Source organism: Mizuhopecten yessoensis, unplaced genomic scaffold (assembly GCF_002113885.1).
Source record: "Mizuhopecten yessoensis strain PY_sf001 unplaced genomic scaffold, ASM211388v2 scaffold10529, whole genome shotgun sequence".
Classification (NCBI taxonomy): Eukaryota; Metazoa; Mollusca; class Bivalvia; order Pectinida; family Pectinidae; genus Mizuhopecten; species Mizuhopecten yessoensis.
In genome coordinates this window covers 742,475-766,742 of record NW_018408592.1, presented here as the reverse complement: position 1 = coordinate 766,742, position 24,268 = coordinate 742,475, and the positions used below count along the sequence as shown (strand labels likewise).

Genomic DNA, 24,268 nt, shown 5'->3' with positions numbered 1-24,268 from the left:
GCGCAGGCAACATGAGGCTGGATGAACGAGACTAGTCACAAGATGGTAAAAAAATCAACAGGCGGCCAAGATTCTGTCATGTGATGGTAAATAATGAAAGCAGACGTCTGATTTGGTGTTAAATAAATGAAAACAGACGTCAGATTCTGTCACTTGGCGGCAAATAAAGAAACAGAGGGCCAGGATTCTCTCACCTGATGGTAAATAATGAAAGCAGACGTCAGATCCTGTCATTTGGCGGCAAATAAAGAAAACAAACGGTCAGGACGCTATCACTTAGTGGGAAATAATGAAAACAGACTTAAGATCATGTCACCTGATGGCAAATAATGCTTCATAAAATTCATAAACATAAAATAACGAAATAAGTAAATCACAATATCATATATTTTAATTTTGAAATTGACATTAAAGATACGAATATAGTAATATTAACAAGTGATTTCAACAAAACATAAATAAAAACGAAAAAAGAAATAGGGTCCCAAAACATCATCGTAGACTGCAAAATCAATTTCAAAAACGTTCAGCTTTATAGCACCTGTACATCATCGACATTCCAAACAGAATAGGGAAACAAAAGAATTTATTGATGCGTTACAGTGTGTAACGATAATTTGGTCAACATTCGTTAATGATTATTTTCCCGATACATTTTCAAACGACTTATTATGAGATATAATTCAAATTCTCCAAACGAACATTTTAGCGAGGTATTAAAATTTGCTAATTTTCGCTCCACTCACCAATTATTATAAAAGTATACCGCAGAATAAAACAGTGATACACAGTGTTTATGGTTTTTTAATTTTGTTTAACTTTTGACTTAAGATTTGCGTTGGAATGTGAAACTCTCACAATAGCAACTTCAAACTTCAACTTCCGCAATACACTATCAAACACTGGTATTGGTCAACAGAAAAAAATATAGAGACAGCACACTAAATAAAAAATGCGGAGGACATGTAACTTGTGAAAATACATTGGTAACACAGGAACCCAGTAAAAGGTGAAGAAATTGACACCAGGTCAATTTCTGAAGATCCGGAAATTTACGTTATGATGTTAAACTTCCTTCATTTCAACATTGTGTTTTTGGAGTTTCCTAACACAGGGAAATGAGTAAAAAGATAAGTTAAAATAAATAAAAGTGCAATAAATACATTTAGGTTTCAATACCACCGTTACTCCATACTAAAACTCCAAACGGTGTTCGGGTATGAATAACTACTTTTAGATAAAGATCCGTTATCATGTGACCATCCTGTCTGACGTCATGTAGTCGGTCGGAAAATATCCTTCGGCTATTAGTGGTATAGGGTCAGGGGCCACAATCTACCATTAACGGAAGCACAATATGAATCCAAGCAACTAAACTATTTGTTTACAACTGACGAAAAAAGCGTCTTGATGCATGATTAACAACATATTGTTGATCAATGTCATTAGAACTCTTAAGCACTCATGGCGAGTGTCAAGTCAGCCGAATCTTGTCCTTGGCGAATGACGGTGATCGGAAGGTAGCACTTCTTTTGCTTCTGCAAATAGTTCTGGAAACAGCAGGAAATATTTATTAAATGTAAGGTTTTACACGCTTATCCAAAAACAAAAACAAAATAAAGAACAGTATATTTTCTAACACGACATTATAGGAATGGGTGAACGGTTTGACTAGTTTCAAGTGGAAACGAGACAGAGAAAGACATTATTTATTCTCCGAGTCGTTTATAGAGTAAAATACACATATATATGCAGACCTGTTGGAGAATCGATTTGGCAAAATATATGCATCAGGTGAAAAATAATCATAATTTTACAAATCCTTATCCTAAAACGACTCAATATATTTTCGTAAGGTTTGTAAATATACATGCAGATTAAATAAAACGTGTTCATATAACACATCCAGTGAAATGTTTATGTCTGACGTTTTGATGACTAGTACGATTTGTACTGCCACGATCATAAAACATTTTTTTAAATTTTTATATTATTCATTTATAAGTCATAGGAAGCGTCCCATATTTATGACATTTCACTGGTTGCGATATATCAATCTGTACAAACATAATATATGAAATAACGTTGATATTTCTCGTTTTTAAGCATAAACCCCCCAAAGCCTTAAAGAAAACATATATACGATTATTAACTCTTTGATACGTACGTGAGCATATGGCATGCCGTTCTTCTTTTCGGCGTCCGAAGCTCCTTTACCCACCCATACAAACACGCCCAGACTTCCGTGGTGAAGCAAGAACACATCCTATTAAAACAAACATGGGGCATTTTTGTAACATAACACGTAATGTAAGCAAAATACAATGTTACGTAATGAGCCACTTCCTGTCAAGAAAAACTAATTTCAGAAGTCCTTGTTCTTACTAAACAGATTAAGAGTCTTCAGGTCAACAACGTGACGTTAACAAACAGAGCAAGACCCTAAACTCAAAACCGTCCTTTTAACAAACAGAGCAAGACACCAAACTCAAAACCGTCATTTTAACAAACAGAGTAAGACCCTAAACTCAAAACCGTCATTTTAACAAACCGAACAAGACCCTAAACTCAAAACCGTTATTTTAACAAACACAGCAAGAACAAACAGAACAAGGCACTAAACTCAAAACCGTCATTTTTACAAACAGAGCAAGACCCTAAACTCAAAACCATCAATTTAACAAACAGAGCGAGAACTTATTTCAAACCGTCATTTTAATAAATAGAGCAAGACTCTAAACTCAAAACCGTCATTTTAACAAACAGAGCAAGACCCTAAACTCAAAACCGTCATTTTAACAAACAGAGCAAGACCCTAAACTCAAAACCGTCATTTTAACAAACAGAGCAAGACCCTAAACTCAAAACCGTCATTTTAACAAACAGAGCAAGACCCTAAACTCAAAACCGTCATTTTAACAAACAGAGCAAGACCCTAAACTCAAAACCGTCATTTTAACAAACAGAGCAAGACCCTAAACTCAAAACCGTCATTTTAACAAACAGAGCAAGACCCTAAACTCAAAACCGTCATTTTAACAAACAGAGCAAGACCCTAAACTCAAAACCGTCATTTTAACAAACAGAGCAAGACCCTAAACTCAAAACCGTCATTTTAACAAACAGAGCAAGACCCTAAACTCAAAACCGTCATTTTAACAAACAGAGCAAGACCCTAAACTCAAAACCGTCATTTTAACAAACAGAGCAAGACCCTAAACTCAAAACCGTCATTTTAACAAACAGAGCAAGACCCTAAACTCAAAACCGTCATTTTAACAAACAGAGCAAGACCCTAAACTCAAAACCGTCATTTTAACAAACAGAGCAAGACCCTAAACTCAAAACCGTCATTTTAACAAACAGAGCAAGACCCTAAACTCAAAACCGTCATTTTAACAAACAGAGCAAGACCCTAAACTCAAAACCGTCATTTTAACAAACAGAGCAAGACCCTAAACTCAAAACCGTCATTTTAACAAACAGAGCAAGACCCTAAACTCAAAACCGTCATTTTAACAAACAGAGCAAGACCCTAAACTCAAAACCGTCATTTTAACAAACAGAGCAAGGCACTAAACTCAAAACCGTCATTTTAACAAACAGAGCAAGACCCTAAACTCAAAACCGTCAATTTAACAAACAGAGCGAGAACTTATTTCAAACCGTCATTTTAACAAACAGAGCAAGACCCTAAACTCAAAACCGTCATTTTAACAAACAGAGCAAGACCCTAAACTCAAAACCGTCATTTTAACAAACAGAGCACGACCCTAAACTCAAAACCGTCAATTTAACAAACAGAGCAAGACCCTTAACTCAAAACCGGCATTCCAACAAACAGAGCAAGACCCTAAACTCAAAACCGTCATTTTAACAAACAGAGCACGACCCTAAACTCAAAACCGTCAATATAACAAACAGAGCAAGAACTCATTTCAAAACCGTCATTTTAACAAACAGAGCAAGACCCTAAACTCAAAACCGTCATTTTAACAAACAGAGCAAGATCCTTAACTCAAAACCGTCATTTTAACAAACAGAGCAAGACACTAAACTCAAAACCGTTATTTTAACAAACAGAGCAACACCCTAAACTCAAAACCGTCAATTTAACAAACAGAGCAAGAACTTATTTCAAAAACCGTCATTTTAACAAACAGAGCAAGACCTAAACTCAAAACCCTCATTTTTTCTAAAAGCAGAAAGACCTAAACTTAAAAACCTCATGTTTACAAACAAAGCCAGACCTTAAATCATACCTATATGTACGATCAATAAAGAATATTCTATGACACATTATACAATTAGGGTGTTTACCTCAGCTTTGAAGTCGCTCCATGATACGTCTCCGGTCTTCAGTTTTGTCATAGAAACTTTTCCGGAAGTATCTGAAACCCTGCAACAAGAACACCGATGTATAGACAGACAATACATGTTATGTGTTAATACAATAGCTACTTAATTTCATAAATAAGGTGTATGAGGACATTGATTTTAGTGCGCTAATCATACCCTTCTTAAAGGGCCTAAAGTATATAGCTTAAGGATTATACGAAGCCAACTAACCTAAGTTGTTTTATTCAATTAAAAAAAAAATCAGTTTTTAACACAGGAACTGGTTACAGGACTTTTGTGTATGTGACACGAACTGTGTTACCTAATCAGATACGTTTAACTAGACATTGATTATCTAATATTGTTGGAAACACGATTTTTCATTGGTTTGTGTTAACAGTTTATCAAATAATCGAATGAAAACATATTTTGATAACGTCATACACTAAGTGCTAATTTTCTCCCAAAAACGTAGTTATTTCTCATACTTGAATAATCGTCTGCAACAACGTCTTTTGACATTTGAACCTCGAGCATCATACTCTATTTCTGAACAGATGACATGGAAATCTGTACATGACCTAATTAACGTCATTATTTGATAAGTACGTTTGAACGCTTTGGCTCAACCAGAATCACTGGGAGTAGGAATTCATACCTGCAGCACGCGCGCGGGGTATTTAAAACATTTGATTGATGCATAGACCAAAAACTGAACTTCGCGGTTTATAATTATAAAGTGCACTTCGGTTTTCAGTCTACACATCGAAAGAACAATTTATTATCTGGCCCAAACATTAAATACAAAATAATACATAGTTATAATGAAACCTCTGTGACTTTCTGCAGTTTGTTTCAAATTATTCATTTACGTTATCAGTAAACATCAGGTCATCATGATGAAGATAATTTAAGGATGACTCAAAGATGTAACATACTATCATGATGATGTGCGATTTTAATGTGGGGGAGTTTGCGTCTACATTGTAAACTTGTAACGTGATCAATTATATAACAGGCCTCGTTACAGGACAACTAATTAAAAAACACACAAATGCAAATGAACAAAAAGTCAGCAATCCAAACTCGATTTCTTAATTAATAACATAATTTTGTAAACTAAAATTCATCTTATAATGGTAGATTAATCAATTTGAAGACTGGATTCTTAACTCCTTATAAAACTGGATTTAAAATGAGGTCGATTTATGCCCACATCGGAGCTATTCGATTTGGCGTAAAGTTTCTGATGACCATTTTACTAACTTGAAGAATGATTTATCGTCACTGTCCTCGCCTCCCTCATCGTCGCTGTCATCATCGGGTTCAGCAGTCTCTGTCAGGGCGGCATAAAATTTGTGCTACAGACAAAGAAGAAGGGGGCCTTTACAACTGAGAAATATCGTACTGTATCTGGTTAGATAAATTCATTGGAACAGTATTAATTTTACCTTAAGGATTCCTATCCCATTGCAGGCAAAACACTAGAGAGTTCCACTGTAGTTTTCATACATACAGTTACCTCCCCTAGATTTCGTTTCGATGTAACTCTAGTTGGATTAGGCAAGAAAAAATTCCATTTATCAGGTAGTGCAATTGCTTTGAGCGACCCCGTCCTTAAATGACTATAGCTGCTGATAGGATGTGAGCGACCGTATAGTGGGCAGGGGTATTGAGTTCGAATTACGGGTTTGCCGCGTTGATATTTTGAAATCTCTGAACACTCTTGTTGGAACATTCTTGTTCATTTCATTTTTATTTCAAAATATAAAAAGTACGATTGATGCTTTCCATATCCTCTAATTCAAAAATGTGGCAGACTTAAATTCCCTGATTGCGTTTATATCCGGGCCAGCAAAAATGATTAATATTAGCTGAAATAACTTGTAAGATAAGTGTCGTTAAATAAACGTAATATTTATATATTATTACATGCTTAACTTCCGGTCCATATTAAACATAAAATGGAGATGCAGTGATGTCATCACAGATCACTCGTCTGTATCTTGATAATTCTCAGATTTTATCGTAATTCGTTGTACCGACGTTTGAACTCGTGCAAGACATAGTGTGTCCACTTCGGACCAAATTACCGATGGAAAGAACAATAACTTACACATAACCCAAACGTCTACAAATATTGAAAAGAGCAAGTTATACGAACATGTAACCGATTGTAACATATTCGATACATCCGATGTCTCATGTTATACTTACCTCGCCATGCAGCATGCTCTCCTCCAAAGTCTCCGACTTGGCTGACCTTTCGGCCTTCAGTTGTGACAGGAAGGACATCGCCTGTAAGAAATGTAAGGAGAAATCAGTTTCCATTTAAGGAGACAGAGACTCCATATAAGGAATGAGTTGGCGCTAGTGGCATATCTGAAATTCTACGTTAAGCAAACTTCGCAGCCGATCGCCTAGACACCTGCGTTACCTAACGCATTTGTCAAAATTGATGTTGAGTTTAAATACCCTCTTCTCAGCTGTAGTACATGTCATGGTATACTGTCGTAAATAATGTGCTGTCGTTTATAAAACAAGAGACCCAGACGGCTAGCATTGCTTACCTGGACATTTACTGTAAAACAGGTATGTTTCGCAGGGCTTTATTTTCGTTATATTCGCATTTTGTACCGAAATCTTCGAACCACCAGCGAAATATTTAGCACATCACATAATTAAGCAATATGATGTTATCATTGAAAGTTATATTGCGAAATTTCCCTGGGTTCACCTATTAGGACAACATTCTTTTTCTGAAACAACATGCGGTACACTTATATAAAATATGTTTCATTGTAAGTTTGGTTGCAATATGATAAACGTTTCAGTAAAAGTAGCATTGCGAAGACTTTGCCACTCAATAACCCCCTTTTGGACCAAGCCTCCAGATGCTACATTATTTCTTTTCACAATAATTGCAGGTCCAAAATATCAAGTATACTTCGTAGAAAATCCACCCGTATAGCGTGGGGAGATAATTGTAGGGTGCGGATCTCAATCGTTTCACTGTTAAGACATTGTTTTTGTCTCTTCATGTCTAGCAGCATAGGCTTGGATATCAACCGTTTTGTTTTAAGTTTTAACCCAATGAGCTCAGGACCGTGAGGACCCTGTGGGCAATACAAGTAGCGCAAGCGTATCCGTCCCTTCAAATCCACCAACTGTAAATGTTGTAAAAGGGCGGTAATCTCCATCATTTCCTAACAAAACTCAAATTATCAGATAACTAGGACATTCTTATCCCTACAGAATTTGTTTTCTTGATTGTGTAATTCGGAGTGGTTATTTCTGATTGCGTCTTGAAAATTATTTTCTTTTGGAGATCTTCCTGATCCCATCTGAAACTACCTCAACCGCTTTCCCCTTAAACAACACAGCCCCCTCCCCCTGTCCCCAACCCCACCTACCCCATCACTGAGTTCGAATCTGGACACTTCAATCACTCTCAGATGGCGTCTGCACGCTAACTCCCAACCCTAGATATGTTAGAAAACTACCTCACCTTTATATATAATTATGTACACTTTACAACCCCTAGACCGTTCCCGGGAATCGTTACTGTTCAAACAATGAATGGTAATGACCTTGAAACGCTCGTCCTTGCTGGAGTCAGATCCGTTCCACTGATATATTTCTCTTCCAAGGTCGAGGATGAAGACGTCATTAGTATTAAGTGAACTCCTGCAAAGCGGTACCTGCGTAAAGAAACACTATGCAGTTCAATATTTGTCATTGGTATTTTCAATATCGTAAAACTTCTACCTGAATTTTGTTAAAGAGAATCGCTATTAGGATTAATGAAGCTAACAAACGCATCTCTATTCCAAAAGAATTCAACAAGAAACCTTACATTAAGCGTTGTTAATAGTAACTAGGAGCTTTTGAGAAAGTAAATCAAAATGTACAATTTTGAAGAATACAATAATGGGTTTAAATTACAAGGGAGATAAATCTTCTACAAATTGTCGGTATAATGTGTAATGTAGCATACATCCTTAATGGTAGGTCAACGGTTTTTCTGCAGAAACAATAAATCTCCTGTTTAAAAGTGGAACAATGTTTGTATAACTAGGATTATATTTCGGAAATATGTCTCCAATGAATGTTTAGCCGTTCATTCAATACCAAGGTATCATTATATCGATACCTTATACTCATTAAACAAGCGTTATACCCGAATTTACAGACATACATGGTTAGTAGGCGGGACATAATGTCAAACAGACATGATTGAAAAAAATAGAAATCACAACCTCAACTGTCCTATACCTACCGCGCTAACCTCAACTGTCCTATACCTACCTCGTTAACCTCCACTGTCCTACGACTACCGCTGAAGTGAAGCAGCCTTGGTTTGTATTCCTCCGGTGTTACATGACGGAAGCCAGTGTCAGCTCCACCGTCCATAGTACTGTTCAACACATCATATTGTCATGACATTATCACTTACGTACTTCGATACTTATGTGACATAACAATGCTCAGAATTTCAAAAGATGTACGCCTCAGTGCACGCATTTCGGATGATACGGGCGTGATTTTTAAGATAAAACAAAAAAAGAAAAAGGCACCATTTTCATTCAAGGTCAAAATACTTCCAAAATTGACCCAGTCTGTCGAACTTAGGTGCTTCACACACAATTCTTGGGTGTATGCATCTACTGATGCTTTGGATCGTTACACAGGGATGAAAGATTGTAATGCAATTAAAAATGATTGTAACTTGATAACTACGCCAAACTACGCCAATCGGCCTTTAAATGTTAGACACTGTTCAGAAAACAGCGCACCGGAAGTGAGAAAGACTTCTTCTCACACTGAAAGTGTTCGGGATTCGTCGAGATATTCACTCACACAATGGTTTCAAAGTAGGATTTGAAGAGAGCGGATTCGTGCCCCTGGACCTCCCTGTGCTGTACGGCCCTGTCATCCAGCAGTGTGTCCAACTCCACAGTCTTATAGGCCGCCGTCCCATACTCGTCCTGTGACGACACGTGTAGCAGGTTAAATAGGATCAAAGGTTACACAGGCTACATCCCACAAGGGCAAAGGGCAAAATATGCACGGGCACGGTCAAAGATTTTAAAACAGCGCATATCACAAGGTAAAAAGTCATATTATTATTCCCAACAGTTAAAGATTACCTAATGGGAATCGTATGTTTCATAGAAGTTTAAGGTGAATATTTAATTTTTACAGGGATTTGCATATACTTCGCTTTAACGTAGAAAACAATAGAATGAGTTTTTGTTTAAAGAAATGCTTAAATTTGGTTCGATTAGAATAAGGAATATGAATTGCACGAGATTAAGTTTATAAAAAGTATACATGTGGAACACTAAAAATATTCAAATAATAAAAATGTTTGACTCTTTCACCCCTGAAGACACATTTGAACTCCTCCAATTTAAAGGTTGGAATAGCTCATTATGAAATTTTAGGGGTGAATGAGTTAACTTTTGTACGTAACCTAAGAATCATGCATTCCGGCATGACAATCATTAAATGATAAATCATTTCTAAAAAGAAAATCCATATATAGCGGAACGTTTATGAAAATGTTTATGGGGGGATGGGGAGGGGGCAATAAGTTTTCAATTCCTATTTGTATTCAAAACAAACTTAGCCTTTAAACTGGAGGTTACTGGGTGCATTAAAAGCTATTGTTCCTTTTCTAGTGTTTTTCCCACAGTGGGACAGAGATCCTTAACCGATTGGATAAATAACACTCGGAATGAACAAGAAAACATATTACTTACCTGGCTACTGTGCTTCCCAATCCAGAAATGAACATGGAGGGCTAATTCACTATTTCCGGGGTTGTCAGTTGTCTGGCAAAGTAAAGAAGACATTTTAGATACAGTTTCTTTTTTAGAACTTATAAAAGTTACGGTAAATATACTGCTGTGTAATACATTTCGACACGTATATTGCCATTATTAGCCGTTTTAGACATACCTTAAGAATGATATAGGAATCTCCATCGTAGAAATGTCCATACTGTTCCTTAGGCCAGTGGGTCACCTTGAATTTCTGAAATACACAAATTGTACTGAAGGAAAATTTGTCAAACTTTATCCTGACTATCAAAAGAGCAAGAGATTTACTAGCAGTACTCGCATAAATACAAAATTCTGCGAAATTTCTGAATGAAGTGGAAACACTTTGATCAATTCACCACACATCGCTAACCCAGTCATCACTAATACAGGTACATATACACAACTAACTCATTAGCAATGATATCCCTACCATCAACAATGTCAGCTCTAATCCAGTCATCACTAATACAGGTACATATATACAACTAACTCATTAGCAATGATATCCCCACCATCAACAATGTCAGCTCTAATCCAGTCATCTCTGTAACAATAACCATTAATTAATCCACTCGGCTCTAATCCAGTCATCACTGTAACAATAACCATTAATTAATCCACTCAGCTCTAATCCAGTCATCTCTGTAACAATAACCATTTACTTATCCGTCCGGCTCTAATCCAGTCATCACTGTAACAATAACCATTAACTAATCCACTCAGCTCTAATCCAGTCATCTCTGTAACAATAACCATTAACTTATCCATCCGGCTCTAATCCAGTCATCACTGTAACAATAACCATTAATTAATCCACTCAGCTCTAATCCAGTCATCACTGTAACAATAACCATTAATTAATCCACTCAGCTCTAATCCAGTCATCACTGTAACAATAACCATTAATTAATCCACTCAGCTCTAATCCAGTCATCACTGTAACAATAACCATTAATTAATCCACTCAGCTCTAATCCAGTCATCACTGTAACAATAACCATTAATTAATCCACTCAGCTCTAATCCAGTCATCACTGTAACAATAACCATTAATTAATCCACTCAGCTCTAATCCAGTCATCACTGTAACAATAACCATTAATTAATCCACTCAGCTCTAATCCAGTCATCACTGTAACAATAACCATTAATTAATCCACTCAGCTCTAATCCAGTCATCTCTGTAACAATAACCATTAACTAATCCACTCAGCTCTAATCCAGTCATCACTGTAACAATAACCATTAATTAATCCACTCAGCTCTAATCCAGTCATCACTGTAACAATAACCATTAACTAATCCACTCAGCTCTAATCCAGTCATCACTGTAACAATAACCATTAATTAATCCACTCAGCTCTAATCCAGTCATCACTGTAACAATAACCATTAATTAATCCACTCAGCTCTAATCCAGTCATCGCTGTAACAATAACCATTAATTAATCCACTCAGCTCTAATCCAGTCATCGCTGTAACAATAACCATTAATTAATCCACTCAGCTCTAATCCAGTCATCGCTGTAACAATAACCATTAATTAATCCACTCAGCTCTAATCCAGTCATCGCTGTAACAATAACCATTAATTAATCCACTCAGCTCTAATCCAGTCATCGCTGTAACAATAACCATTAATTAATCCACTCAGCTCTAATCCAGTCACCACTATTTCAGTTACTACTAATTAATCCAGTCACCACTATTTCAGTAACTACTAATTAATCTAGTCAGCTCTTATCCAGTCACTACTATTTTGCAAAAAACACAAAATAATAATTTATTCCTGTCATCACTCATACATTGACCCATTATAAAAACACGTGGTTAGTTTAGCTTCAATTTGACCAGTAACCTACCACGATCCTCCAGATCTGCAATCCTTCGACCTGGCCAGCACCCTCCCACGCTGGCTCTGTCTGTGCAGACGACTCTGGTAAAATAAAATGAATCAAACCACGACTTATAGTACAAATAAATACCATTGTTAATCATTTATATGTATGTGTATATCACAGCTTCAATACACAAAAACAAAATCAAACATCAGAAACCTTGATATGTCTAAGTTGTGAATTTGACGAGAATTGTAAAATGAGAATTCTGTGATGGGTGCCATTGGCATGGTATTTCAGTGAGGAAGCACTCTAAAATGGACAACAGATCCGCGCTATCACAAGGAGGCAATTACAATAACGTACCCATTCTCCAACACACATACACACAAACACGCATTCACAACACACATGGAGACTCATTCTGTAATGACCTTAGCTGTTAATAGGACGTTAAACAAAATACAACCAAACCTAATCAAAACTCTGTAATGTCGCATTTGATATTATACAAACGGAGTAGCATTATCATACTCTGTCAATGGCTAGTTTCACCGATACACGGTATATGACTTTATTAAACCTTTATGGTGCCCCATTTTTAATTATCCACACAAAACAACTCGTACTTTTGACTTCTCTATCGGTTTTGGAGCCGAACAGCGCCATGTTGGAATCCTTCCAGTTGTACTTCTTTGCCTTTCTCAAACCTGAAAACATTTAACATACATGTACCATGAAACCATGGCAGACATTGTTTTTTAACTGAAATGCCTGTGGTGTGTGTGTGTGTGTGTGTGTGTGTGTAAATTGACTATAATATATCAATTCAGAAAAAGAGAAACGGAAAGCATGTCTTAATATTTTAACTTTCATTTAGGAATAGGAAGCAGAAATAATATACCACGGTGTCAACCCACAAAGACAAAATAAACCACAGCGTCAACACAAGGACAAAAAAATAACACAACGTCAAAACATAGGGACAAAATATACCACAGCGTCAACTCAAAAGGACAAAAAATACCACAGTATCAACACAAGGATAAAATATACAACAGCGTCGAAACACAAAGACAAAATAAACCACACATCAACACACACAGACAAAATATACCACAGCGTCAACTCAAAAGGACAAAAGATACCACAGCGTCAAAACATAGGGACAAAATATACCACAGTGTCAACTCAATAGGAAAAAATATACCACAGCGTCAAAACATAGGGACAAAATATACCACAGCGTCAACACAAGGACAAAAGATACCACAGTGTCGATACACAAGGACAAAATATACCACAGTGTCAAAACAAGGACAAAATATACCACAGCGTCAACACAAGGACGAAATATACCACAGCGTCAAAACATAGGGACAAAATATACCACAGCGTCAACACAAGGACAAAATATACCACAGCGTCAACACAAGGACGAAATATACCGCAGCGTCAAAACATAGGGACAAAATAAACCACACAGCAACACACACAGACAAAATATACAATACCACAGCGTCAACACAAGGACAAAATATGCCACAGCGTCAACTCAAAAGGACAAAATATACCCCAGCGTCAACACAAAGGCAAAATATACCACGGTGTTAACACAAGGACAAGCTATACCACAGTGTCAACTCATTAGGACAAAATATACCACAACGTCAACACAAGGACAAAATATACCCCAGCGTCAACACAAAGACAAAATATACCACAGTGTCAACACAAGGACAAAATATACCACAGTGTCAGCACACAAGGACAAAATAGACCACAGTGTCAGCACAAGGACAAAATATACCACAGCGACAACACACGAAAACAAATTATACCATAGTATCAACACATAAGGACAAAATATATCACAGCGTGAAGAGACAAAGACAAAAGACATGGATGTATTCAAAAAGATGAAACATCAAAACAAAAGAAAAGACAACAACAGTTACTGAAAAAACTTCAAAACAACAGAAAAAAACAACAGGAGCTAAGGTGACCTCAAAACAAAAGAAAAGGCAGCAACAGGAACAAATGTGACATCAAAACAAAAGGAAAGAAAACAACAGGAAAAAACGTGACATCAAAACGAAAGGAAAGACATCATGGGTTCATAAAAAATATGTCATAAGTTTATAAAAAAGACATCAGTGTTTATATAAAGACATCATGGATTTTCATCGGAGGCCAAATCATCGTAAAACTGTACAATTAAATGAGAAATCGTATTGAAATAGCGAGACTTCCATTTATTACTATAACGCATCCTTAAACTTTGATGATGAGGTTTTCTTGACCTGAATAACATGTTATACTTTATTAGATTCTATTGTATTTTGATTATATTATATATTTCAATGTAAGATTTAAAAAGTAAATTAAACGCAATTTGATCTTGTTTTTTAACAGAACAGAATATATTAATAGTACAGACATAAGACAAACCATTATGATTAGGTAGTACCTACCTGCCATGGTGATGCTTCTTCTAGATTCTCGAGATGATATTCAAACTGGAAGTAAAATAAATCGAAAATGAAGTTTATATATACATATTTATTTCAGCAAAAAAAGCAGCGATGCAATTTAAAACTTCAAACATGTACTTAGGAAAGTAATCATAACAAGTAATTGAAGCCTCTGGCACATATTTTATTAAGCGTTTGTTTTTGTCGAGTTCAAACTCCTAACTTTGATACAGACATCATTCCTAGTTTTAATTGCAAAAGTTTGTGAAGATATTGAAAAGTACCCGGATACCGGCGTGACACGTATAGACACTCCACATAGGAGTTCACCGAAGATCGTATGTAGAGTTGTGTTAACGGGAATATAAATAGTTGCAAATAATTTGAAATCGTTGCAAGAACCCTAAAACACGTGTCAAGCATGGTGACGGGCGTGCTTATACTCCAAGAGGAAATGTATGTGATTGGTTGAAGTGCGAGTATGTTTTTGAAATAGAGGGAAAATATGCCAAAACTCCAAAAGCACAAAGACAAAATCCGAAGTCAAAGTCTTTCAAATGTGAAAAATGGTGTTTCGGATTTATAAAGATTCCTGCAAAGCATGTATCATCATCCGTCATCGTAATAAATAAGTATTTAAGCAAGGCCGGAATACTGACACCTAAAGCGTTAAAATCACGTCATGGTAAGGACTGAAATATTTCTGCAGCGTAGGTAGAAATGTCTCCTGTAGAAAACCCTGGCAATATGTATGGGTGTGAAGTTAAATGACAGGACATTATACTATAGTTTTTTTTCTTTCTTTAAAGATTCCTGTATAAATTCACCCTAAATTTGGTCGACAGGAAGTCGTGCACTGTGAAAAGTTAATTGGGATAACAATAGTATGCGTTTAGCATTAAAAAAAAAAAACACAAAGTGCGATCGATTACAAAGTTGACGCTCGGAACACCTTCATCATTCGTGTATGTTTTCTTGCAATAAAATGTTGAAATAAAACCAGTCTCATTTCTAGTATGTCTCGATTTGTAAATTTTAGACGAGAAGGACTTATAAACTAATCTTTGAGGCGTGATTAAAGTTTGGTGAGAGGTAAAGTGATATATGCAATTTGAAAAACTAAATAGTTGTCTCGAAAAAAAACAGCGATTCAAAGTTCTCCAGAAATTCTTGAAAACATGTCATCCACGTGCACATTTGATCGAAATCTCTATATCATTGATAAACTTTCACTGCGGTTAGTAGGGCGCTCTTATTAAGCGTGGTAAAGCTGGTGAACATTTAGAAAGCCCTACAATTGTAAGGATTCAAAAATATGGAAGGTTATTCTGAATCAGAGTCCATATCTGATCCACAAAAGGCCTGGAGTACAGATCTGTGAGTTATCAATATGTATTCTCTAAAACATGTCGATGAGAAACAAGCTGGATTACCGCCAAACAAGTCGAATAATTAAGCAGGCAGCAACTGAGGGACCAATTCCATATAACAACTGATATAAATTTACCAAACCTCCATTGTCATTTTATATTGAAGAGTCCAAAACAATACGGTGTCCGGCGTTGGGATATTTGTAACGTCAATAATGTAATAATTTACAAACCAGTATAACATGTGTAAAATATCAAGTATTCTTGATATTTGTTTCGGGCTGAACAGCTAATTAAAGGCCATATGATGACACGTGCTTTAGGAGACCTATATAACACGCAGTGGCATACAGAAGGCCTATGTTTTAACAAACGTGCGATGGTCATTGTGAATACATAAGGTGTTTCATTCTAGCACATGTTGTCTTCAACACTTCTTAATATAGAACTTCTATATCTTTATTTTCTATCAGTTAAGACAGGATGCGATACCATCTGGAATTACGTTTTATAGCTGAAGTAAGACTTACACATCAGCTTGGCTGCTGAAATCGTACATAGGATAACTTGGCCGGTATATTAATAAAATATTACATAATCTTCATGATCACATTACACGTTAAACCAGTAATATTTTAACCTCAAATTGCGCTCCTATTGCATCGTGACTTGCTTTATTTTTGACAACGTGTCCAGAAACTCCCTCAATAACCTTTCCAATTGACTGTTAAATCTGGTACTACAGAAACCCATTCGATAGCCTCATCCATTGCCTGTATACTGGTATGAAAAGCTCCCTTATGATTCATAATTAGTTTCGTAAACTGTAAAGAACCTTATACTAGCTGATCATGAGCGAGTCGACTAGCATGCCACTCGGCTGAATCATTACCGACAATGCCGTGTGATGACTGACGTATCACCCGGTGTATCATTTTGTCATGAGCTATTTTAGCTACTGTTTTGAACGAGATCTGACAGAATCCGTATCATGTATAGCGATGTTAAGTTTGTTGGGACCCGTACGAGCATACAGGAAACTATATACTTATGTACGTACTTAGAACGAGAAGTGTTAGTACTACAGGAGATAACGCACGTTCCGGTACACACAATGCTTTGTGGTGTATCGTGTTCACGTCTGATGTGTACTTGTTTGTTTGTTTATGTGATCTAACGTGTTCCCAACTGATTCCGTCTAAAATAACTTCTCATATTCATGTTTACCCTTATTTCCCTCAAACATATGATGCATGCTAAGAAAAAATGTCCCGATTTATAGACACCGATACGTATCTAACTGTGGAACTCTTTAATGGTGGAGATAGTTGGTTAACATCTTACCTGACCATTAGAAGAGAAAACTATCTACCAAGGTCCTCTCTAGGAATTGATGCAATCACATACCAAGATTATTTACGGCGAAAGGGGATGTCTGCTAATAAATTTATGTTGTTAAAATAAATTATATTAAAGACATATTATTTTGTACTTTTATCTATGTTTACTTGAAACAAACTTCAAGTGTGCACACTCTGAAAAGAATTTCAAAGCAATCAGCATATCGCATGTCTGATTTATAAATGCACTTCTCGACCTGCTTTGAAAACGCAAGCTCATGCGAAACAGGACCGTTTTATACAACTCGGCAAACGCGCTCTTGAATCTGTTATGTCGACAGCTTGTGTTGATGAACATCTAGTCTGGGTTACAGAGATGCTTTGTAGTGTTATGATGGTCCAGGTCACAATATCTCAAGAATCTCTGCCAAAAACTCGTTTGTTTGTGGTACAGCACTATTCTGTTTGATGTAAGAGTCCGTTTGGTTTTATGTACCGTCTATTGTTGTTTGTAAGTGCAGGGAGGGCAACTGTTGTCTGATGAGTATATATCTGTATCCTGCTGGTTGTGCAAGAAATTGTGAAATCGAATAATATTTTTTGCTAGGAATAAAAGTATACTCTATATGTTAGATGCATGATATTGATAATTAAATTTTGATTAATTACAAATTAATATGCGTATTAACAGTATGTGATTAGCATGACTTCTGTTTTCCAACTGAAGTTTATCTTTTAATCAAGTTCAGTTGCCAAGTCAGCACGTAATAAACTGAATACACTCCGAAAATGTTCTTCAGCGTGCTGAAATATTAACACCCAGTTTTTGGATAGCTAGATGATAAAATTTGATTTGAGACACCATTTGTTTGTAAATGATGTGACCAGATTATTATTTTTTGAGAATAAAACATTTATTTTGACGGGACTATTTTGTTTGCTTGCTGACAGATCAGTTCGCGGGAAAACAGGAACATCAAAACTGGGTGTTGTTTCCCATCAATCCGCACAAACCAAGCAATTTGACTTTCACATTAGACAAAGATTTTCATGTAAAGCATTTAAACACACATATAGCTAAGCAAAGACTGGTGTTAGAATCAGATTTAAACTATATCGTGTGTGTTTGTCGATAAACTCAAGGGTACGAATGTATCTATTTCATAAAAAAAGGAGTTCAATCCTAATATAAACAATTTGTGTACGACGCAAAGCAATATATTTACATTACATCTATTAAACACTGAGAAAACATCTACGACAAACCCTCAAAACACTGATATATTTGTTCATATATATGAATCTCCATGTTCATAAATACAGTCGTAATGGGTTTGAAATCGATGCTCCCATTTACAATAAAACTTCTCACCAGACAGGATTTTCTCACCCGGGTGAGATGTCGTGTTACCAGTATGAGAACTCATAGAGGACAGGGAAGAGGTCATTGGTACCAATATATGGTTTCATATAAACATGTTCAAGAAAATTACATAAAACTAAAGAAAATGTTAACGTCAAATGCCAATTTGAATGTTTAAAGTGGTAAGTTATATTTTAACTAGCAGAGCGACAGTAAAATGTAGGCATGTATTAATAGATTATATCACTCTTTTGTGATGAAGATAGAGAAATACCAACCCTTGGAATAACACTTTGAAGTTTAGCATAACCTCGTGCTATTTCTTTGAGTGCAGAATAATCATATCCCACATACCTACATATGATAGACTCTATATATTAATGATTTACCGAGCAAAAACAGGACAGCACCTGTGAAGTGTGGGAGAATCATTTCGCTCTCAATGTAAGCAGGACGTTTCTATTATAGACTTCTTGATGATTCGAATTACCTCGGCATCTTCAAACATGATCCATTAGTACAACATGGTACAGAGTGAACTGCGTCAATCACCGGTTTCCATGTAGCTAAATTGGTTAAAGCCTCCATTTAGAGTTCGGAGGTGCCGAGTTCGGGTCTCGGTCTGGGTGCACTGTTCTTCTCTGCTACAGCGGTGTTATGTAAGCTTGGCAAGTGGGTACCCGAACATCGTGTGTAAATAGCGCTGCCTAAGATGAAAAGTTGGAAAAGGAAGGGAGGAATATAATGGAACTTGTCTGGGTTGCCAGTCGGCGACCAGGTAGCTCAATTGGTCAGAGCGTCTCTCTGGAGTTCGGAGGTCACTGTTCGAATGTCGGTCTGGCTTTGCATTTTTCCTCTCCTGGTTACAATTATTAAAAGTATCAACAACTTCGGCTAGGTAGAGCTGGAATGTCCTCGTCTGATAGCACCTCTGTTGGCAGGAAATCAAGCCATTTACAAAACCTTTAAAACCTCTCGAACATAACATGGCCACGCCGCCATTTATCAACCTCTGGTAAACGCCTTAGATTTCACCAGTATTTTGACATAACATGAAGTTGTTCATCAACACAATGTTGTTCTTTTACGTGATTTACACAGCGTTGAACATTAACACTATATTGCACATTTACACGATATTTTACATTTACACTATTTTTCCGTTTCCACGATATTGTACATTTACACTGTTTTACATTTACACTATTTTTCCGTTTTCACGATATTGTACATTTACACGATATTTTACATTTACACTATTTTTCCGTTTCCACGATATTTTACATTTACACTATTTTACATTTACACTATTTTTCCGTTTCCACGATATTGTACATTTACACTATTTTTCCGTTTCCACGATATTGTATTTAAACCGTGTTTTTTTTATTTATTTAATGTCTTTATTTATAATTTTAACGGTTAAGAACTTTACACGATGTTGAAATTTTCACGATGTTGTACATTTATATATTTACAATGTTTTTACATATTTGCAGTGTTTTACAATCCTTTTTGTTAAAAAAATAAATTTAAAATGATGAATGTGTTCTAAAACAAACAAAAAAAACGTTCAAAGATCAGGCCCCACTTAAGATTGTAAGATTAGATTTAAATGTGTTATGTAAGTGAATGATTCATAAGAATGATCCCGAAAAGCAGGTATAGCCATTACATCCGGGCGGTAAAATACTTTCGGCACCAGACGTTTGGTCAATCAGTCTATTTTCACAAACCATGTCCGAGGTACGGAGGGGTGTAAGTAATTAAAGGAACGAGGAGAGGGCACTAGCTGGGAGGCTTGCATTAGATACATCAAATACTGATCCTAACATGCTGGGGATGGAACTATTCCTGTATTCACCGGCTCATGGCCTTGAGGGAGAAACAGGGGCGAGGAAAGGGCTGGCACTAACCCAACGCTGTTGGCATGGCCATCGGTAATAGAACCGGGATCGTTTGTAAACTTCGCTGATACTAACAACTTGTAAATACAATGGTGTGCAGTTCCAACAGAGAACCAAATGTTTACCCCGCAAGCTAAGTGTATCATGTTTAAATGCACTCTGCAGCTTAATATCCACATCCAGCCATCTATATATATACTTCAGCATATTGTCGTTGATTACAATTCCTTGCAGTGATATTTTGTTCGCCGCAGTTGGTATTTTCAAGAAAATTTACGACTATAAATAATGTCAAAAATCGATTTTTCTCTCTGTAACACACATTTAACTATGATATCATTCATCTGATCTATATGAAAACCACAATCTGACGATTGCTTAAAGTTTATTTTCACATTGGTTAGTTTTCAGGCTCAGAGCCAGATCACGGATCCCGAATTTATACGTTTCATTTACACAGAAAACTTCACTATGAAGTAATTGAAAAGCACGAAAGTTGTAGGAACATGTTTATTTTGTATACGTTTTCTGGGGTACAAAACTAGAAAAAAAACCAGTTCCAGTTAAATTACCATAGGGAGTTGGGCACAAAGTTTGCTGTAAAGCTGTAACCTCGGAACTCTTCTGTACCGCATGTGCTTATCATTACTGTGGAGGAGTACTTAATAGTAAGTTTTGTGTTGATAACAGCATCACAAAATACATAATGTACAAGTGGTATGCTGTCCCTCTAATTTCCTTGCACGTGTGCGTTTGTGAGCATGTTTGTGAGTTAATAACATACACGGAAGTGGAGGTGGGGGTTGCGACAGGGGATTCGGTGAGAAATTATATTGAGGGTCGCGACAGGATTTGGTTTGAAATTATATTGAGGGTCGCGACAGGGGATTCGGTGAGTTATATTGAGGGTCGCGACAGGGGATTCGGTGAGTTATAATAATAAACTAAACATCACAAAAGAACCAATGAAATATCCACAGTGGCCTATCGATATTTCGGACATTAAAATATGTTCGGGAACTAATATACGAACCAGGAATAATGTCCATCAACTAAAACAACCCAGTCGTTAATTTGTTCTTCTCTGTGTCGTAAATCCAGTATTCTCAATGTCGTTAAACCTGCCTTGTCTGTGTCATTACTCACGCCTTGTCTATGTCATTATTCACGCCTCGTCTTTATCGTTAATCCCGTCTGTCTATGTCGTTAAACCTGCATTTTCTATGTCATTAATCCCATCTTGTCTGTGTCATTAATCACGCCTTGTGTATATATCGTTAATCCCGCCTCGTCTTTATCGTTAATCCCGTCTGTCTATGTCGTTTAACCTGCCTTGTCTATGTCATTAATCCCGTCTTGTCTGTGTCATTAACCCCGTCTTGTCTGTGTCATTAATCACGCCTTGTGTATATATCTTTAATCCCGCCTTGTCTTTATCGTTAATCCCGCCTTGTCTACATCGATAATCCTGCCTTGTCTATATCGTTAATCCTGCCTTGTCTATATCGTTAATCCTGCCTTGTCTATATTGTTAATCCCACATTATCTATATCGTTAATACTGCCTTGTTTATATCGTTAATACTGCCTTGTTTATATCGGTAATTCAGTCTTGTCTATATCGTTAATCACGCCATGTCTATGTCGTTAAACTCGCATCCTCTATGACGTTAATCCGTCCCTCTCTATGTCATTAATCCGGCCATATATGTGTTTCAAAACGAAATTGCATATCCTTGCATCCTTTCTGAAAGTCCATTATTTTACCAGGACGCTCGTTTTACAATGAACATGTACATTGCATACTCTCTCGTGTGAATTGTTTAACATGTTATCAAAATGAGTAGCGCGCGAAGTCGCCCCAGGATAAAATAATTATGATGGTTTGATTAGATGCTGAAGTCTGGAGTACGGTTTACCTAGAGGTCAAGGTTCAAACTCAGCAGTTATTACCGCTAGCCGACTGATACTACAGATGAACCTCCTGCTTCAATGCTTAGCGTAGTTTCAAGTAAATAACACTCGTTCCAAACATCAAGGCCGTGACTAGCAGAAACTATTTTTAGAAGTACCAGTCTATCTCTTTAATGGTTTGTACGTGTAAATTTGTATTTAAAAAATACATCTCCTTGAAACCATTTCAAATCATAATTGCTTTAGGCCAATTTTTTTCATTCGATTCAAACTTATAGAAAAATGTTAATAAAAAATAAATCAATTTTGTTTGGATTGATAATTCAACACCTCCAAAGAAGTAATATGGTTGCAAATTCAGTACCAGATAAATTTGAAATTGAAATCTTTCTCTTTTTATCCTGAAAATTATTTACACACGTTGCGTTTGATTTAGCAAGACGTACGAAACAGTACCGATCTTGCCGGTACTGAGCTAGGCGTGGCTGCAGACTTGCAAATAAACATGATTCATAGTTGTAAAATATCTACTAACTGGTCGAATTTTTTTATCAAAGAATGTTAAAGTTAAAATGTAAAACAAATTACAAATCTTATTACAATGACTTGTTATTCGTCCGTTATATCTACTTACCTTCTCCGTCTGGCGCTCCTCCTTTCTCTCTCTGCCAAAAGTCTGCCGGGACTGTTTGTGAAACTTTCTCCTATTATATCACTTCCGCCTTCTGTGCCAAATTTGGGGATTCGCAAAAACAGCAGCATCCGGGTCTCTACTCAGCCTCAGCTGTTTGATGCTACTTACAGTAGCCCACTTTAATATGCACGCACAAGGAGTCAATGTGTTTGTATTAGATAGTTACGGAAACTACTCATTTTCTTAAAGGGTTTTATAATGCAATAAGGTCGATATATATAGACAACACAATACCACACATTGTTTTATTTCTCTGAGTGAACTTCGGGGATCGAAACCAGTGCGTGGTTCAAGAGGCCCTTCAAAACCATCTACGTCTTTTCGTTTCAGATCTGGCTCTCATTCCTGTGGTCACTGACAAGATCATCTGGTAAAGTGGTCTAATAAGACAATATTGTGTTAATAGATTGCTAAACCATCATCAAACAACGGGTTCAATATTGTACCTATACTGTATATGGTCCACTGATAAGTACCTATACTGTATATGGTCCACTGATAATTACCAATACTGTATATGGTTCACCGATAAGTACCTATACTGTATATAGTCCACTGATAAGTACTATACTGTATATGGTCCACTAATAAGTACCTATACTGTATATGTTCCACTGATAAGTACCTATACTATATATGGTCCACTGATACGTACCTATATGTATATGGTCCACTGATAAGTAGCTATACTGTATATGGTCCACTAATAAGTACCTGTTCTGTATATGGTCCAGCGATAAGTACCTTTACTGTATATGGTCCACTGATAGGTACCTATACTGTATGTGGTCCACTGATAAGTACCTATACTCTATATGGTCCACTGATAAGTATCTATATTGTATATAGTCCACTGATAAGTACATATACCGTTTATGGTCCACTGATAAGTACCAATACTGTATATGGTTCACCGATAAGTCCCTATACTGTATATGGTCCACTGGTAAGTACCTATACTGTTTATGGTCCACTGATAAGTAGCTATACTGTTTATGGTCCACTGATAAGTACCTTTTCTGTATATGGTCCACTGATAAGTACCTGTTCTGTATATGGTCCACCGATAAGTACCTTTACTGTATATAGTCCACTGATAAGTACATATACTGTATATGGTCCACTGATAAGTACATATACTGTATATGGTCCACTGATAAGTACCTATACTGTATATGGTCCACTGATAAGTACCTATACTGT

General features: G+C 36.5%; 1 protein-coding gene across 2 annotated transcripts; it reads right to left on the bottom strand.

Annotated features, from left to right (window-relative positions):
• Positions 1 to 369: 369 nt before the first annotated feature.
• Positions 370 to 23,100, bottom strand: LOC110460967 (gelsolin-like protein 2). Of its 2 annotated transcripts, XM_021514216.1 has the most exons (14): positions 23,006 to 23,100; positions 14,479 to 14,523; positions 12,634 to 12,714; positions 12,029 to 12,102; positions 10,303 to 10,377; positions 10,104 to 10,175; positions 9,199 to 9,326; positions 8,647 to 8,755; positions 7,929 to 8,039; positions 6,556 to 6,636; positions 5,605 to 5,699; positions 4,321 to 4,399; positions 2,168 to 2,266; positions 370 to 1,550 (listed from the first exon to the last, which is right to left on the bottom strand). In XM_021514216.1, exons 2-14 carry the CDS (start codon positions 14,483 to 14,485, stop codon positions 1,455 to 1,457), a joined length of 1,107 nt encoding a protein of 368 aa, XP_021369891.1. In that variant the 5' UTR covers positions 14,486 to 14,523; positions 23,006 to 23,100; the 3' UTR covers positions 370 to 1,454. The 2 variants fall into 2 exon arrangements, with proteins under 2 accessions (XP_021369891.1, XP_021369890.1); XM_021514215.1 differs by lacking the exons at positions 14,479 to 14,523; positions 23,006 to 23,100 and having other exon boundaries at positions 12,634 to 12,724.
• Positions 23,101 to 24,268: the final 1,168 nt, after the last annotated feature.